This window comes from Hibiscus syriacus, unplaced genomic scaffold (genome assembly GCF_006381635.1).
Source record: "Hibiscus syriacus cultivar Baekdansim isolate YM2019G1 unplaced genomic scaffold, ASM638163v2 tig00003041_pilon, whole genome shotgun sequence".
NCBI classification, from domain to species: Eukaryota; Viridiplantae; Streptophyta; class Magnoliopsida; order Malvales; family Malvaceae; genus Hibiscus; species Hibiscus syriacus.
The window spans coordinates 7,566,578-7,584,696 of NW_024061960.1; the positions used below are offsets into that span (position 1 = coordinate 7,566,578).

The window sequence follows — 18,119 nt, forward strand, 5'->3', positions numbered from 1 at the left end:
ACCAAAAATGTAAGAGACCAAGACCATTTATTTATGAACTGGTGACCAAAATCAATCAGGCTGAAAACATAAGGGAACATACGTAAATTTTACCCAAAAGTAAAACTTATACATAATTAAGTAACCATTTATATAATTTATCCATTTTAAAATTGTTTTCTTCTTCTAAGTGTTGGCTTTACAAAAATAAAAAATAAAAAATAAAAACAAAATAGGAGAGACCAAAGAAAGACTGGTTGGTAAGTAATCGTGTTCTTCGTTATTCAACGACACCGTCTCCATTGGGTAACGACAGCACCATTTTCCTTCCCTTAGTTTCCCTTTATCTCTTGTTTCATGCAATTTTAAATTGTTCTGATTATAACTTAATCGTAATTTATCTTCATTTTTTTCCGATTAATTGATTTCCTTACTTTCCTACTTCAATCGGTAACTTCCATTATTTTCCTCCTCTGTTTCTAATTCTAGGGTTTCGATCGCTACAAAATACGAGAATTTTTTACTGATTGATTGTAGAACATTTGGTGTTGTTCTAAAATGGCGAGTGCGGGCGACGAGGAAGCCGATGCGATGCTTAGCGACGTGGAGTCTGATGAGCCGGTACCGATCGTTATAAAAGATCCATCTCAAGGGGATGTGCATGTCGAGAAATTCCGCGAAATTCTCGCGGACCTTGATCGCGAGAAACAAGCACGACAAGCGGCGGAGAATTCGAAATCAGAACTTCAAGTTTCATTTAATCGGTTAAAAGCTTTGGCTCACGACGCGATTAAGAAGCGTGACGAGAGTGGAAGACAACGAGATGAAGCTCTCCGTGAGAAAGAAGAAGCTTTGAAATCGAACGAGAGCTTAACGGCGCAATTAGCCGAAGCTAATAAGATCAAAGAGGATGTTATAAAACAGAGAGAAGATTTGGCGAAGCAATTGGAGGAAGCGTCCAAGGGAAAAGAAGGATTGCGATCGGAGATCGAGACCTCTGCACATATGCTTGTCTCAGGTATCGAAAAAATATCTGGGAAAGTTAATAATTTCAAAAACTTCTCTGCCGGAGGATTGCCACGATCGCAAAAGTACACTGGTTTCCCCTCTGTTGCTTATGGAGTAATCAAAAGAACAAATGAGATAGTTGAAGAGCTTGTTAAACAGATCGAAACCACAACCAAATCTAGAAATGAAGCGAGAGAACAGATAGAGCAACGAAATTACGAAATTGCCATTGAAGTTTCTCAGCTTGAAGCTACAATAAGCGGATTACGTGAAGAGGTGGCAAAGAAAACTAATATAATTGAAAATTTAGAGAAGAGTATAGCTGAAAAAGATGAGAAGATTGGGGAGATTGAAAAAGAGATGTTGGAGAAGATTAGTTTTGCAGATGATGAATTAACGGAGTTGAGGAACTTGACCAGTGAATATGATGATAAATTGAAAGTTTTGCAATCAAAGATGGAGTTACAGAGGCCGTTACTGGTAGATCAGTTGAATTTTGTTTCTAGAATTCACGAAATGATCTATGATGTTATTAAGATTGTTGATGCTGATAATATGGATCAGTCAGATGTATCAGAGTCTTTTTTTCTTCCACAAGAGACGGGTTCGGAGGAAAATATACGTGCTTGTTTGGCAGGGATGGAGTCTATCTACGAATTAACAAGAATACTTGCTGGGAAAACGAAGGACTTAGTTGAGGAAAAGAATTGTGAAGTTAAGAGTTTGAATGAAACCATAGCTCGTTTGATTAAGGAGAAAGAACATATTGGCTCTTTACTTAGGAGTGCATTGTCCAGGAGGATGGTATCTGAAAATAAGTCCAAAACCAATGAATTGTTTCAAACTGCTGAAAATGGTTTGAGAGAGGCTGGAATTGACTTCAAATTTAGGAAAATTATCGATGATGGAAGTAAAGCGGAAGATCTGGACTCAGACCGAGATGAAATATACACACTGGTGAGATTTTTTCCTGTTGCCATTGATTTGTTACATGTGCTATTTAAGTTTTCATTGTGTTTCAAGGCCATGTCTTTCCTGTTGAGAATCTATTTAGTGCCATTTGATAGGCTGGTTCTTTGGAGAATATTGTTAAAACATCTCAGCTTGAGATCATTGAACTACAACATTCTGTGGAGGAATTAAGGTACCTATTATTTTGGACTCATTAAATTGCATATAGTCAATATGTAAATCCTTCTTTTGTATGGAATGATTGAAGAAACATAGGAGTGAAATAGGTTATTTTAGCATACACTTTTTTTTTTTGCACGAACTGAACTGCATACTGTTTTAATGTATCAAGGGCAGAGTCGAGTGTACTTAAAGAACATGTGGAGGCTCAAGCCAAGGAGCTCAACCACAGAATGCGTTGTATAGAGGAGCTTGAAGAGAAGGAGAGATTAGCAAATGAAAGTGTAAGTTAACATTGTTTTTTCTGACAGTTAACTGGCTTAATGTCGGTTCCCATTTTCTTAGAGTACACTTTTCATATTCTTGGGTTGATTTTAAGGGTTAGAAGTGAGTAAGTTGCATTCATGCTTCTTTGTGTACATGTAATACTGACTTAACCGATTCATGTGAAGGTTGAAGGACTTATGATGGACATTGCTGCTGCAGAGGAAGAAATTGCAAGATGGAAATCAGCAGCTGAGCAGGAGGCTGCTGCGGGAAGAGCTGTAGAACAAGAGTTCTTAGCACAGGTATGTTTGCTAAGAAGCTGCAGGTCTTTTAGTAGATACCATGTATCTGGTTTTGTGAACAGTTATTAAAGATGCTCCAGGTCTTTTAATAGATATTATATACCTGGTTTTGTGAAACTATTAAAGGTCTTTGCGGTGGCAGTTTTGTGTACTTATCATCTTGCTCTTCCAGATTGGTATTTACAATTTAGCCTAGAATCTTCGGTTGTTTGAATCTTAATACAAAACAGATAGACAAGAACAAAAGCAGTTAATGTTAAAAGAATAATATGCTGCAATAATAGGACTATATAGTCTAATATAGTAACACCAAGCATGTTTTGGATTGTAAAATGAGGCTAAAACAGAATTTACTGTTTCCACATATGTTTGGGAGACACTTGTTTGCTGGACATAGAGTGGGTGGCAACATATTTGGTCTACTTAAAGATGTATAACATTTCCATAGGGAATAAGCTGGAGAAACTGAACCCCCCTCCCCGCAACCCCAAAAAAATCGTCAATATGAGATTTTTTTTTCTGTTTCTTTCGAGGATGGTGTTTCTTAAGAATTATTGAATCAACCAACCTGATGACTTACAGCACTTCAGGAAATAGCTTATATTTTTATAATCCTTTGAATAAAGATGGTATTATGAAAACATGAATGTCAAGCATGTCCATTGAAATCTAGGATTAGAATTGGTGAACAGATCTAGGCTTTAGTATATTGTGAGCAATGTGGGAAGTAGTTATATAAATTAACTTATTTCTTCTTCATTTCTCATTTAAAATTTGAGAAAAGTTTTGTGAATTGTTTAAATGCTGATTCTTTTATAGTGTACCAAGTACGGTTGTTCAATATATCATGCACAGATATAAAAGCATGAAGTTGTGCTAGGTATTTGATTTCATGATTTTTTTTTTAATGTTTGTGAGGCTTTTATCTTTGTTATTTTTCTAATTACTGAATATCCTGAACTTACTCCTAAACATCATGGTTTAATAAATATCCGCAGCTATCAGCAGTTAAACTGGAGCTTGAAGAGGCAAAGCAAGCTATGTTGGAATCAGATAAGAAGCTAAAATTCAAAGAAGAAACTGCTGCTGCTGCCATGGAAGCAAGAGATGCAGCTGAAAAATCATTGAGGCTGGCGGATATGAGGGCAACTAGGCTGAGGGAAAGAGTAGAGGAGCTTAGCCGTCAGCTAGAAGAGCTTGAATCGCGAGAAGACTCTAGGGGTCGAAATCGATCAAGATATGTTTGTTGGCCATGGCAGTGGCTTGGGCTGGATTTTGTAGGGTTTCGTAATCCAGAGACACTACAACAGAGTTCAAATGAAATGGAGCTTTCTGAACCACTTCTCTGATTATAGTTTTACTCCTTGTTTTTGTGTCAAATCAATTCATAGTAACTTCTTTCTTCAAAGCCCCTTCATTTACAATGATTCTGTCAGTTTTATAATTCTGACATGGCAATGGTATCCTGGAGTTGAATCTTTCTTGCTCGTACTTCCATGGCAACCAATCTTTCCAATCAAATTCATCTATATGTCACTTTCCTGGTTTCCTTTTAAAATATGTTTTATTCTTGATATCATTGTTGGATACCCATATTCTTTTCTTTTCCCCTCTTTTTCCCCTTCTCTTCATTTCAGGGCTTTGATCATTGTTGAAAGATAAATTGTTAGTGTTCATTTCTAACCATTTGAACAGGTGAGGGAGAGCAACCGATTAACCCAATCGCCATAGCTGTTTTCTGGGGTGGCAAGTAGAAAGTGGAACAGAATTCTCTCTAAAATGAGAGAGACGGAAGAAATGACAAATGGAATTATTACATTCTCAAGGTCTGTAGTGAATGTTTTTTTAGTTAATGCTTGTGGAGCAGTTGCTGATATGAATGAGTATCAGATACAGGCATGTGTCTGATATAGATATGTTCATTTTCTTTTCACCTATTTTCATGTATTTGGAGGGGTTTCATACTCGGGATTGAATATGCTTTGCATACACTGTTTTCTTGAATCACATATGACTTCTCGTTTAACTATCTAAGCTATATTAAATTTATCAAATCTCTTTATGACAAAGCTCTCCTATCAAATATTTGTCCTTTATTTCTGTGATCTCTTTGGTTCTTTTAGTCTGGAATTTTTCATTCAAACAGAACAGCATCAACACTTCCATGTTAATCTGCCCCCAACAAGAAGGGGATGATAATGAAGTGTGCTCTATTTGTTTGGCGGAGTTTGATAACGAAGATGCATGCTATTATCAATCATTGTTACGCCTACAAAAAATGTAGTAAAAAATTATTGATGCTTTTTCATGTTGTGTTTCCTTACACTTGCATTCTCATCATGTACAATTTCATGCTTGGTTTTATTGTGCTTTAATGCTGTACTTCATTGTATTTTCCCCCTCTAAAGTATACTTATGGCTGGACTTCAACATGGTTAAACACCACTTAGTGTGCGTCTTAACATTATATTTTAGGCCAAATCATAAATAGTCCATGTATTATATTTAAATTGTGGATTTAGTTCATATATATATTAACTTAATCATGGTCTTATACTTTTTAAATTTATAAATTTCAATTCTAACCCAAAATTATACACAAATAACATGACTAAATTGATCAAATTTGTTCATGATAACTAAGTCTACAACTTACATATGATATTGTTGAAAGCATTTTGATGTTTTGATATAATAAATTAAGTTAAATGAATTTTAAGATTTTACAAAAGATTTTCTAAGTATATTCGATGTAATTATTCGAATATCAAAATATTACTCCAAGTCTTTCAAAGTTCATTTTAATCCTTACTAAAGTCTAAAATTGAGTTTTATACTTAAACTATTTTAAAACAATTTTACAAAGTATTTCGAGCCTTAATCGAGTCAAAAATATTTTCTTTTAAAAGGGTTTCAAGAAAAATCAGATTTCTCAGGGGGAACAGATTCTCCCCCAGGAGGTACTGATTCCCCCATTTCTAACGATCAAAAACAGATTGCACTTAGGGAACCGATTCCCCATGAGGGGGTACCGATTCCCCTCACGCTCCAAGCTGTTTTATTAATTGTTTCTCATCCCCAAACGGCTCCAAAACATCCCCAACAACTATATACGACTTCAAACACATTCCAAGCTATAAATACAAGCTAAGGACACTTGAAGAAGCAATAGAACAACTATCCAAGCAATCAAACACAAGAGAAGAGTTTTTCATTCTTATTTCATCTTTCTCTTGTACATATTTTGTTCTTGTGAGCTCAATCTTGTAAACACCTACCTTAGAGAGGTTTTCTTGTTTACATTTCTTATCCTTTTGTAAAGGGAAAAGGTTCTAGCTAATCCCGTATAAAAGCTAGGGAAAGGTTCTAGTTTAGCCCGGAAAAACTAGGGAGTTTGTAAGGTTACTCTTTATCCTCAAAAGAAAGAACAAATTAGTGAATTTGTTGGAAAATCCTTGGTGAGGAGCTAAGGTAGTGGACGTAGACTTTGTTTGAGAAAGTCGAACCACTATAAATCACTGTGAAATTCTCTATCTTTCAATCTCCTTACTCCTTAAACACAAAACCGTTTCGACCCCTCTTTGCAAATCGTTCCGGTTGTCGATTCGAGCTTTCAAAAATCCCAACAATTGGCATCAGAGCCTAACTCGTTAAGAAGGTTTAACCACCTTGATACGATCCTAGAAGAAGCTCTACCAATTCACGACGCAACCGACAAAGAAATGACTTTTTCCTCCGGTGCTTATTATCTTGAAGAATATCCTATTATGGATTCACAACCGGTCAACAAGCCACCCTTCTTCAACGGAGCAAATTATGCACATTGGAAGAATAAGATGATGTACTTCATTCAATCATACAATCTAGGAGCTTGGTACTCAATCATGGACGGTTACTCCTCTCCACCCGGTAAGTACAACGATTGGAGTAGAGAAGAGCAAAAAAAATTTCAACTTAATTCTAAGGCTATACATATTCTATTTTGTGCTTTAGGCCCAAATGAATATGGAAGAGTCTTATCTTGTTCCAGTGCCAAAGAGATTTGGGATAAGTTCTAAGTCACTCATGAAGGAACCGACGAAGTGAGGGAATCAAAGAAAAGTCTTCTCAACCATAGCTATGAGAACTTCAAGATGAAACCCGGTGAAGACATCAAAGCTATGACGGATAGATTTTCTGTGATTGTCAACGGTCTCAAGGGATATGGAGAAGTAATCCCAAATAAGAAGCTTGTGAGGAAGATGATTTACTCTCTTCCAAAGGAGTGGCAATCAAAGAAGACGACCATTATCGAAGCAAGAAACCTAAAGTCTCTCACTCTCGACGAGCTAATTGGTTCCCTTCTCACTCATGAGATGATGGTGAAGGAAGATGAAGAAAGGGAAGAGAAGAAAAATAAGAAGAAGAAGAAGAATGAGGACGTTGGCATCAATGAAAGCTATCAAGATTCAAGTGATGAGGTAGATGAAGACGATGATAAACAAAAAGAAGAGATGGTCAAGCTCTTGAAGGAACTCAAGAGATTCATGATTTCCAAGGAAGTGAAACATGAATCAACCAAGAAGAAGAGTCCCCCGGTATGTTTCGATTGTCAAAGAAAGGGGCATGTCATGTATGAATGTCCTCTTCTAAAGAAAAAGGGGAAGAAGGCATTTGTTGCATCTTGGAGTGATGAAGATGATTCCAATGATGAAGATGAAGTAGTCAACCTATGCCTCATGACCACTCAAGAAGAATTCGAGGTATCTTCTAACTCAAATGAATTTAATTCATTTACTTTTGATGAGTTACAAGATGCTTATAATAGGTTGTACTTGGGATTTGAGACCATGAATTCCAAATATACGAAATTAATTTCAAAACTAAAAAATGAAGATAATTTGATTTTGAAAATCAAAATGAAATTTTGAAAAATAATTTAGAGCTTTCAAAAATCAAAATAAATGATTTAGAAAAAGAAAATTTTGAGTTAGGTGTTAAGTTTGAAAGCTTAATAAAAGAAAAAGAATTAATTTCTAAAAACAACCTATTATGTTTAAATATGGTAAAATGCTCACATTGCCATTATCATGGTCATATGGAACATATTTGTCCTTTGAAGAAAGGAAAACATTTTAAAATTAGGCAAGTATGGGTTCCAAAAGGAACAAGGGGCATTGTAACTAACGTTCAAGGATCCAAATTGTGATGAAAATGATGATATTCAAGATGCTCTAGTCACAGATGAAAAAGGAATGGGTAACCTCTAAGCTTAATACTTTTAATTTTGGATTATTTGGTTGCTCATTTGATTTTAAGCATGCATGAGTTTTGGTTTTAAATGATTATGCATCATTGTTTTAATCTCATGTATGTTGAAAAGATGATTATGATGAACATTTTAAAATTGTAATGATTTTTCAGAATTTTTAGTTCATCATAATAAAATTTTGGTCAAAATTTGTTTTAATGCAAATGATATCTCTCTAACAATTGATATCAACTTTTCAAATACTTTGATTTTATAAATCTTTAAAAAAAATTGACCTAAATTTGAATGTTTATATATGTGGTTTAAATAAAAATGATATCTCTCTAATAATTGATATCAAAATTTTTCAAATGCATAACATTTTTAGAAAACTTTATGCATATGATCTTAAATTCAACAATTGTATTGTATAAAGCATTTTAGTCTTGGATATATTGAATTTCATATGCTACTAACATGTTTGTTATTCTTTGTTGAAATTCAATTTTGTTTAAGTGTCAAGATCCTAAAAGCAAAATTTTATTTGGAATGCATTTATTGAGGGGGAGCTTTGATTTTTTCAAATGATTTTTAAAATGTCAAATTTACTACTTACTCTCTAAAGTTATTTTGAACTTCAAAGATTAGAGTCTTTTTGATTTAACAAAAAGGGGGAGAAGTGTTAAGGTGTTAAAGGGGAGAAGTGTTAAAGTAAGGGGGAGTAATTTCAAACTTTATTTCAAAATCTTAAAATTACTCAAATGTTTTGTTATATTAAAAATGGGGAGATTGTTGAAAACATTTTGATGTTTCGATATAACAAATTAAGTTAAATGAATTTTAAGATTTTACAAAAGATTTTATAAGTATATTCGATGTAATTATTCGAATATCAAAATATTACTCCAAGTCTTTCAAAGTTCATTTTAATCCTTACTAAAGTGTAAAATTGTGTTTTATACTTAAACTATTTTAAAACAATTTTACAAAGTATTTCGAGCCTTAATCGAGCCAAAAATATTTTCTTTTTAAAGGGTTTCAAGAAAAATCAGATTGTCCAGGGGGTACAGATCCCCCCCCAGGGGGAACATATTCCCCTCCAGGGGGAACATATTCCCCCCAGGGGGTACCGATTCCCCCATGTCTAACGGTCAAAGACAGATTGCACTTAGGGAACTGATTCCCCTTGAGGGGGTACCGATTCCCCCACACTCCAAGCTATTTTATTAATTGTTTCTCATCCCCAAACGGCTTCAAAACACCTCCAACGACTATATACGACTTCAAACACATTCCAAGCTATAAATACAAGCTAAGGACACTTGAAGAAGCAATAGAACAACTATCCAAGTAATCAAACACAAGAGAAGAGTTTTTCATTCTTATTTCATCTTTCTCTTGTATATATTTTGTTCTTGTGAGCTCAATCTTGTAAACACCTACCTTAGAGAGGTTTTATTGTTTACATTTCTTATCCTTTTATAAAGGGGAAAGGTTCTAGCTAATCTCGTATAAAAGCTAGAGAAAGGTTCTAGTTTAGCCCGGAAAAACTAGGGAGTTTGTAAGGTTACTCTTTATCCTTAAAAGAAAGAACAAATTATTGAATTTGTTTGAAAATCCTTGGTGAGGAGCTAAGGTAGTGGACATAGACTTTGTTTGAGAAAGTAGAACCACTATAAATCGCTGTGCAATTCTCTATCTTTCAATCTCCTTACTCCCTAAACACAATACCGTTTCGACCCCTCTTTGCAAATCGTTCCGATTATCGATTTGAGCTTCCGAAAATCCCAACAATTGTCATCAGAGCCTAACTCGTTAAGAAGGTTTAACCACCTTGAGACGATCCTAGAAGAAACTCTACCAATTCCCGACACAACCAACAAAGAAATGACTTTTTCCTCCGGTGCTTATTATCTTGAAGAATATCCTATTATGGATTCACAACCGGACAACAAGCCACCCTTCTTCAATGGAGAAAATTATGCACATTGGAAGAATAAGATGATGTACTTCATTCAATCATACAATCTAGGAGCCTGACACTCAATCATGGACGGTTACTCATCTCCACCCGGCAAGTACAACGATTGGAGTAGAGAAGAGCAGGAAAATTTTCAACTTAATTCTAAGGCTATACATATTCTATTTTGTGCTTTAGGCCCAAATGAATAAGGAAGAGTCTCATCTTGTTCCAGTGTCAAAGAGATTTGGAATAAGCTCCAAGTCACTCATGAAGGAACCGACGAAGTGAGGGAATCAAAGAAAAGTCTTCTCAACCATAGCTATGGGAACTTCAAGATGAAACCCGGTGAAGACATCAAAGCTATGACGGATAGATTTTATGTGATTGTCAACGGTCTCAAGGGATATGGAGAAGTAATCCCAAATGAGAAGCTTGTGAGGAAGATGATTTACTCTCTTCCATAGGAGTGGCAATCAAAGAAGACGACCATTATCGAAGCAAGAAACCTAAAGTCTCTCACTCTCGATGAGCTATGTAATACCCCAACTCGTATTCGACCGGGATCCGAGTCCGAAGTGTCACATTGACTTTTCAAAAACCTTTACTTGTATAAAATAGTGAGTAATTTAAAATTTATTATTACATATAACTTATTCAAAACCTTTATCGAACTATTCAGAGCTTATACAATATATTATCTTGAATACATGCCAACTAGAAATTTATGTATTAAAATACATATTATTCACCTTTCTTCTGATCTGACCTTTGGTAAGAAGAACTGACCTGTCTTGCTCCACATTTCTCTTTACTCTTCTCACTTTGATAACCTACGTGTGAAACAATCACACGCTAAGTCGATGACTTAGTGAGGCAATAAACATAAAATATAAACTATAGCTTATAATCATGTATGAACCATTACTACTATCACTCATACCCTTATTCATGTAACAAATCCCTGTAACACATATGCAATATATATATCATTACATATAAAAACATATACACACATATATTCCTCACTCATCATTTCTATCAATAGCCTTATTTCACTATCCATATTACTATCATTTATATGTGTTGATCATATCCTCTTGAACTTAACCTTGTTAACCAACATATGCTTCGTGTAACCAAACAATACACTTATCATCATATGACTAGTGCAATACACATATCAACATATATCACAAAAGCATATTTTTCACATGTAATATATTTATTGTTATATTTTTGTCTAGCACATGTACATTTCTGAGAACTATAGATATGTGAGTTTATAGAGGTTGTGCACTAATGCTGTCACCACAGCTCGTATAAATGCACCTAAGTGCCACATAGAATTGCACCGTAGTGCCACGTAGAAATACACCGAAGTGACATATAAAGTTGTCCCTAAGGACCACATATCATTCCTTAAGAATCATATACATATGCTAAGGATCAAGTATGTGTCTCAAAAGACCTCACACATGTTTCGAAGAATACATATATGTCCCGAAGGACCGCGTAGACCCTCGACTCTTGGTATGCCAACTATACCTCTAGCTCTCATGACACATAACATGGGCATTAATCTTTATGTTATCACACATTCACATATACACATAGCCTTTTTATTATATTTTTATAAGATCACACGTAGTCAAGTAGTTCATTTCCATATAAATCACACATACACTTAGATCACTTGCACGTAGAAAATCTTTATATAATCATATGATTCACTTTCACTTATCACATATACTTTTTCTTTCATATATCTCATGGCATATATCACATGGCTCTTTATTTCATTCTCATATGATCACATAATCATGTAGTTCCCTTCTCCTATCACTTTGCATGGTTTTACATAAAAATATATCATACCTTATTCATATATATATATATATCCGCAAATACATGTAAGCCCATATTTTATTATCTTATAACTTACGTTACATATGCATGTAATCTTATGACTTATTGTTAAATAACTCAAATAACATTGTATTATTACATACTTTGTTCCATAACCATATATTTACATACCTTATACTTACCTAGTTTACTCTATTTCACACATAGTCACATAATCACGTAATTTACTTACACATAGATCATTTTCATACCTAAATCATATAACACCCAATTCTTCCTCATAAAGTTATATTTTATATTCATATAATATCATATTATCCTATAAGTAAATACTTATCTTATGGTTTGGTATCATCATTTATACTCAATTCCCTTCACTAATATATTATTTTCATATTACTCTATAGTCTAATCTTATTTAACTCATCACCTTTCTCATATAGTCATATAAATCTATTATATTGATTCTTATAATTGATCACGTATACTATTAACATGTATGGTCACCTATCATATAACCTATTTCACATTCTCATGCAATCATATAGACCATTCATATTAATTCCTATACTTATCACAATACATGTATTCACACAATCATTTAACACATATTGTAATATATATCACATATACCCAAATCAAACATATGCCTATGATCATAAATTAATGCATTCTAATATAGGAAATAGACTCGTCGTAAGTCTTATTTCCATTAAACATCATAAACTAACTTGTATGAACTCACCTGAGCATCACTAAGTTCCAATCCACTTTTATGCTTTCATATCTTTCGATTGAATCTTGACTTGATAATCGTTCCGGGACTTGTTTGTGCTCGATATCTATATGATCATACATTGATACATATCAGTATCCAATTGATATACTCCAATCTATCATTTCGTAGACCAAAAGAAAGGTATAATTATATTTCCCTTGAAGTGCATCGATGCATTCCTTATGCATCGATGCATAAATTGCATTCGATGTTCCTATTTTCAACTTAATTACTTCATATATATCATTTCATTTCGTATTCTTAACTTACTTACTCCAATTCAAACTCATTTATCTCATCTTGAACCTTAATATTCTCTCCTCTTTATTAACTTCAAGAATTATACCAGATTTCCAACATGTTTCAAAACTCATTTTATCACTTCATATCTCTTAATTTAACCCTTGACAAGTCAAACTTATCTTCCAATTTGAGTAATGAACTCTATTCAAGATTTCACCCAAGAACGCCAAATCTTTAATCCCTCATAACTCCATCATACTTTGATTTTAAGATAACTTAAGCTTTCCTTAAGCTTAGTTATCATATAATAATCAAAACCTAACCTTAAAATCAGCAATTAATCCATAAACAAAGAAACTCACCTTTGAGCTTGGAGATACGGGAGGAGGAGGAAGAAGAAGAAAGAAAACTCTGGATAATTCTCCTTTTCCACGTGGTTCCTTATCTTATAAAAGAAATATAAAAATCTTACTTGTCAATTGACCATTTTACCCTTTAATTTATTCCATAATTACTAATTAACCTTCATCATATTTCCAATAAATTATTGAACTATTCAATTATCATACTTTAATCACCAATTTCTAAAACTTTACAATTTGGCCACTAACCTGGTATTGAGGATGTTACAAATCTCCCCTCCTTTAAAAAAAATTCGTCCTCGAATTTTCACTGAACAAATCAATAAGAACACATATTCTATTGTTCTCATATTACCTCCTTTCTTAATCTTTTCTTCCTTTATTTCTTTAACTACTTTTTTTATACATTTATCTACTGTCACTGATCATATAAATAGTAACTAGTAACTTTAATCCCTTTCTGTCTTTTCTCTCCTTCCATTATGCATTTTTCTTTGACCATTTCTGTGACTTCATATAATATCACTAATCATGTAGACAGTAACATCCATTTTCATCACTTAACCTCATAAATCCCTCTTTAATTATCTTATAACAATAACCAACTCATTTTCCAACATCATTTGACCGAGAACACAACATTAGATCTTCTTTAAATATGATTCAACATACACTTTAAAGAATCTTTTTACATCACCTTGCACACTTTTCTTACTTTATATCAAAATTATCATATACACTTCCATATAACCCTTATCGTATCTGATCCTTTAACTAAATTCTTTTTCATTTCTTTACTCCAGTAATCATTTATTTATTCCTTATACCCCAAATCATATCTTTCCTTTCATGTTCACATACTCTTGTCTTATCACTTATAGTCATCTCTATGTATCAATCTTTATGGCATCCTCATAACTTTGATAACCCATTTACTTATACAAAACTTCATTCTTTATCATTTCTTATACTTGTATTTTCCTTCCTTAAGGTTCCATGCAAATACTTATCTTCTTTTCTACATCATAGCTATCTGATCAGAATACACAACTACATTAATTTCACATCATAATTGATTAACTCAACTTTACCTTTTCTTCTAATCTTATAACTTTTACTCTGACAATTAATCAATAACATTTGTCCAATCAAGGGCACAACCCTAGTCAACCAATCACATACATCCTTTTCAATAGAAAATATCTCAAAATTCATTTACTTAACTTGTCAATTTCACCTCCATTCTCATACATCCTGAAATTTCCGTTATTCAAACTCAACATCATAACTTCCTTTGTCTTATAAACTGATCATTGATATATACATTCTCAAACTCTTCTTATCAATCCTCAGATTTACTCAAATATACAAATCCTTACTTCCTTTTTCCTTTACTATACAACATTACTATGATCCAAATATGCAATTGTATCCAGATCCATTTCATATTTGGTTATCATATCCTGACAATATCTTATAATCTTATAATTCCAGTACATTTTTATCACATACTCTGGTTAGCCAACGCTAACTCTTTCCATCTTAACTGCAAACCCTTATCATAAACATACTCTTGTTTATGCTCAATACTATCACTTCGTTTCAAACACATAAGCTCTGACTTTATACATCTTATACGCTTGTCACTGATGCACTTATCCTTGAGTTCTTCTATAAGTACTCACCACGTCATTCGATCTTTTTAACGTTCTTATGGTGACACGTGTTCACCATATTCTATCTTATCCACATACTAACGAAACTAATCCCTATCGCTTTTCCGATTCAAAACAATAAAGATCTTCTTTCACTATTCTAATATGATTTCAACTTTCTGAAATCAACCTTTAATCTTATAAGACACTTTCTGAGGTTTCTGCTTTTCATCCTGCCTGGCCAGGGCAAGAGAATTGCTATCACCATCAGATTTGTCAGTTATCGATTCACTTCGACAATTTCTACAATCAATTTCTACTACATTATACAAATCTTATTCTATTGGCAAGACAACATACTCCTTACCTTATCAGATCAGAAATTTTTACTCTGTGTTGGCGTGTACACATTTTATGACACTTTGGACTTTAGTTTATGCCGAGAATCGACTACACCGTAGCTCTGATACCATTAAATGTAACACCACAACCCGTATCCGACCCGAATCTGAGTCCGAAGTGTCACATTGAATTTTCAAAAACCTTTACTTGTATAAAATAGTGAGTAATTTAAAATTTATTATTACATATAACTTATTCAAAACCTTTATCGAACTATTCAGAGCTTATACAATATATTATCTTGAATACATGCCAACTAGAAATTTATGTATTAAAATACATATTATTTACCTTTCTTCTGATCTAACCTTTGGTAAGAATAACTGACCTGTCTTGCTCCACATTGCTCTTTACTCTTCTCACTTTGGTGTGAAACAATCACACGCTAAGTCGATGACTTAGTGAGGCAATAAACATAAAATATAAATTATAGCTTGTAATCATGTATGAACCATTACTACTATCACTCATACCCTTATTCATGTAACAAATCCCTGTAACACATATGCAATATATATATCATTACATATAAAAACATATACACACATATATTCCTCACTCATCATTTCTATCATTAGCCTTATTTCACTATCCATATTACTATCATTTATATGTATTGATCATATCCTCTTGAACTTAACCTTGTTAACCAACATATGCTTCGTGTAACCAAACAATACACATATGATCATATGACTCGTGCAATACACATATCAACATATATCACAAAAGCATATTTTTCACATGTAATATATTTATTGTTATATCTTTTCTGAGAACTATAGATATGTGAGTTTATAGAGGTTGTGCACTAATGCTGTCACCACAGCTCATATAAATGCATCGAAGTGCCACGTAGAATTGCACCGTAGTGCCGCGTAGAAATGAACCGAAGTGCCATATAAGGTTGTCCCTAAGGACCACATATCATTCCTTAAGAATTATATACATATGCCAAGGATCAAGTATGTGTCTCAAAAGACCTCACACATGTTCCGAAGAATACATATATGTCCTGAAAGACCGTGTAGACCCTCGACTCTTGGCATGCCAACTATACCTCTAGCTCTCATGACACATAACATGGGCATTAATCTTTATGTTATCACACATTCACATATACACATAGTCTTTTTATTACATTTTTATAAGATCACACGTAGTCAAGTAGTTCATTTCCATATAAATCACACATACACGTAGATCACTTGCACGTAGAAAATCTTTATATAATCATATGATTCACTTTCACTTATCACATATACTTTTTCTTTCATATATCTCATGGCATATATCACATGGCTCTTTATTTCATTCTCATATGATCACATAATCATGTAGTTCCCTTCTCCTATCACTTTACATGGTTTTACATAAACATATATCATACCTTATTCATATATATATATATATATATATATATATATATATATATATATATCCGAAAATACATGTAAGCCCATATTTTATTATCTTATAACTTACGTTACATATGCATGTAATCTTATGACTTATTGTTAAATAACTCAAATAACATTGTATTATTACATAATTTGTTTCATAACCATATATTTACATACCTTATACTTACCTAGTTTACTCTATTTCACACATAGTCACATAATCACGTAATTTACTTACACATAGATCATTTTCATACCTAAATCATATAACACCCAATTCTTCCTCATAAAGTTATATTTTATATTCATATAATATCATATTATCCTATAAGTAAATACTTATCTTATGGTTTGGTATCATCATTTATACTCAAATCCCTTCACTAATATATTATTCTCATATTACTCTATAGTTTAATCTTATTTAACTCATCACCTTTCTCATATAGTCATATAAATCTATTATATTGATTCTTATAATTGATCACGTATACTATTAACATGTATGGTCACCTATCATATAACATATTTCACATTCCCATGCAATCATATAGACCATTCATATTAATTCCTATACTTATCACAATACATGTATTCACACAATCATTTAACACATATTGTAATATATATCACATATACCCAAATCAAACATATGCCTATGATCATAAATTAATGCATTCTAATATAGGAAATAGACTCGTCGCAAGTCCTATTTCCATTAAACATCATAAACTAACTTGTATGCACTCACCTGAGCCTCACTAAGTTCCAATCCACTTTTATGCTTTCATCTCTTTCGATTGAATCTTGGCTTGATAATCATTCCGGGACTTGTTCATGCTCGATATCTATATGATCATACATTGATACATATCAGTATCCAATTGATATACTCCAATCTATCATTTCGTAGACCAAAAGAAAGGTATAATTCTATTTCTCTTGAAGTGCATCGATGCATTCCTTATGCATCGATGCATAAATTGCATTCGATATTTCCATTGTTAAGGGTGCATCGATGCACTTCCTGTGCATCGATACACACTGAACAATTTCTGGAAATTTACCCTTGATGCATCGGTGCACCTTGTATGTGCTTCAATGCACATAGCCCAGAAATCCAATTTATGCCCGAAAATCCCCTCTTTTCAACTTAATTACTTCATATATCATTCCATTTCGTATTCTTAACTTACTTACTCCTATTCAAACTCATTTATCTCGTCTTGAACCTTAATATCCTCTCCTCTTTATTAACTTCAAGAATTATACCAGATTTCCAACATATTTCAAAACTCATTTTATCACTTCATATCTCTTAATTTAACCCTTGACAAGTCAAATTTATCTTCCAATTTGAGTAATGAACTCTATTCAAGATTTCACCCAAGAACCCCAAATCTTTAATCCCTCATAACTCCATCATACTTTGATTTTAAGATAACTTAAGCTTTCCTTAAGCTTAGTTATCATCTAATAATCAAAACCTAACCTTAAAATCAACAATTAATCCATAAACAAAGAAACTCA

At 33.1% G+C, this 18,119-nt stretch overlaps 1 protein-coding gene across 2 annotated transcripts; it reads left to right on the plus strand.

Moving 5' to 3' along the window:
• Positions 1-236: 236 nt before the first annotated feature.
• Positions 237-4,147, plus strand: LOC120170899 (myosin-10-like). Of its 2 annotated transcripts, XM_039178751.1 has the most exons (6): positions 237-280; positions 458-1,944; positions 2,055-2,131; positions 2,291-2,402; positions 2,571-2,687; positions 3,686-4,036. In XM_039178751.1, exons 2-6 carry the CDS (start codon positions 538-540, stop codon positions 4,034-4,036), a joined length of 2,064 nt encoding a protein of 687 aa, XP_039034682.1. In that variant the 5' UTR covers positions 237-280; positions 458-537. The 2 variants fall into 2 exon arrangements, with proteins under 2 accessions (XP_039034682.1, XP_039034675.1); XM_039178744.1 differs by lacking the exon at positions 237-280 and having other exon boundaries at positions 538-1,944; positions 3,686-4,147.
• Positions 4,148-18,119: the final 13,972 nt, after the last annotated feature.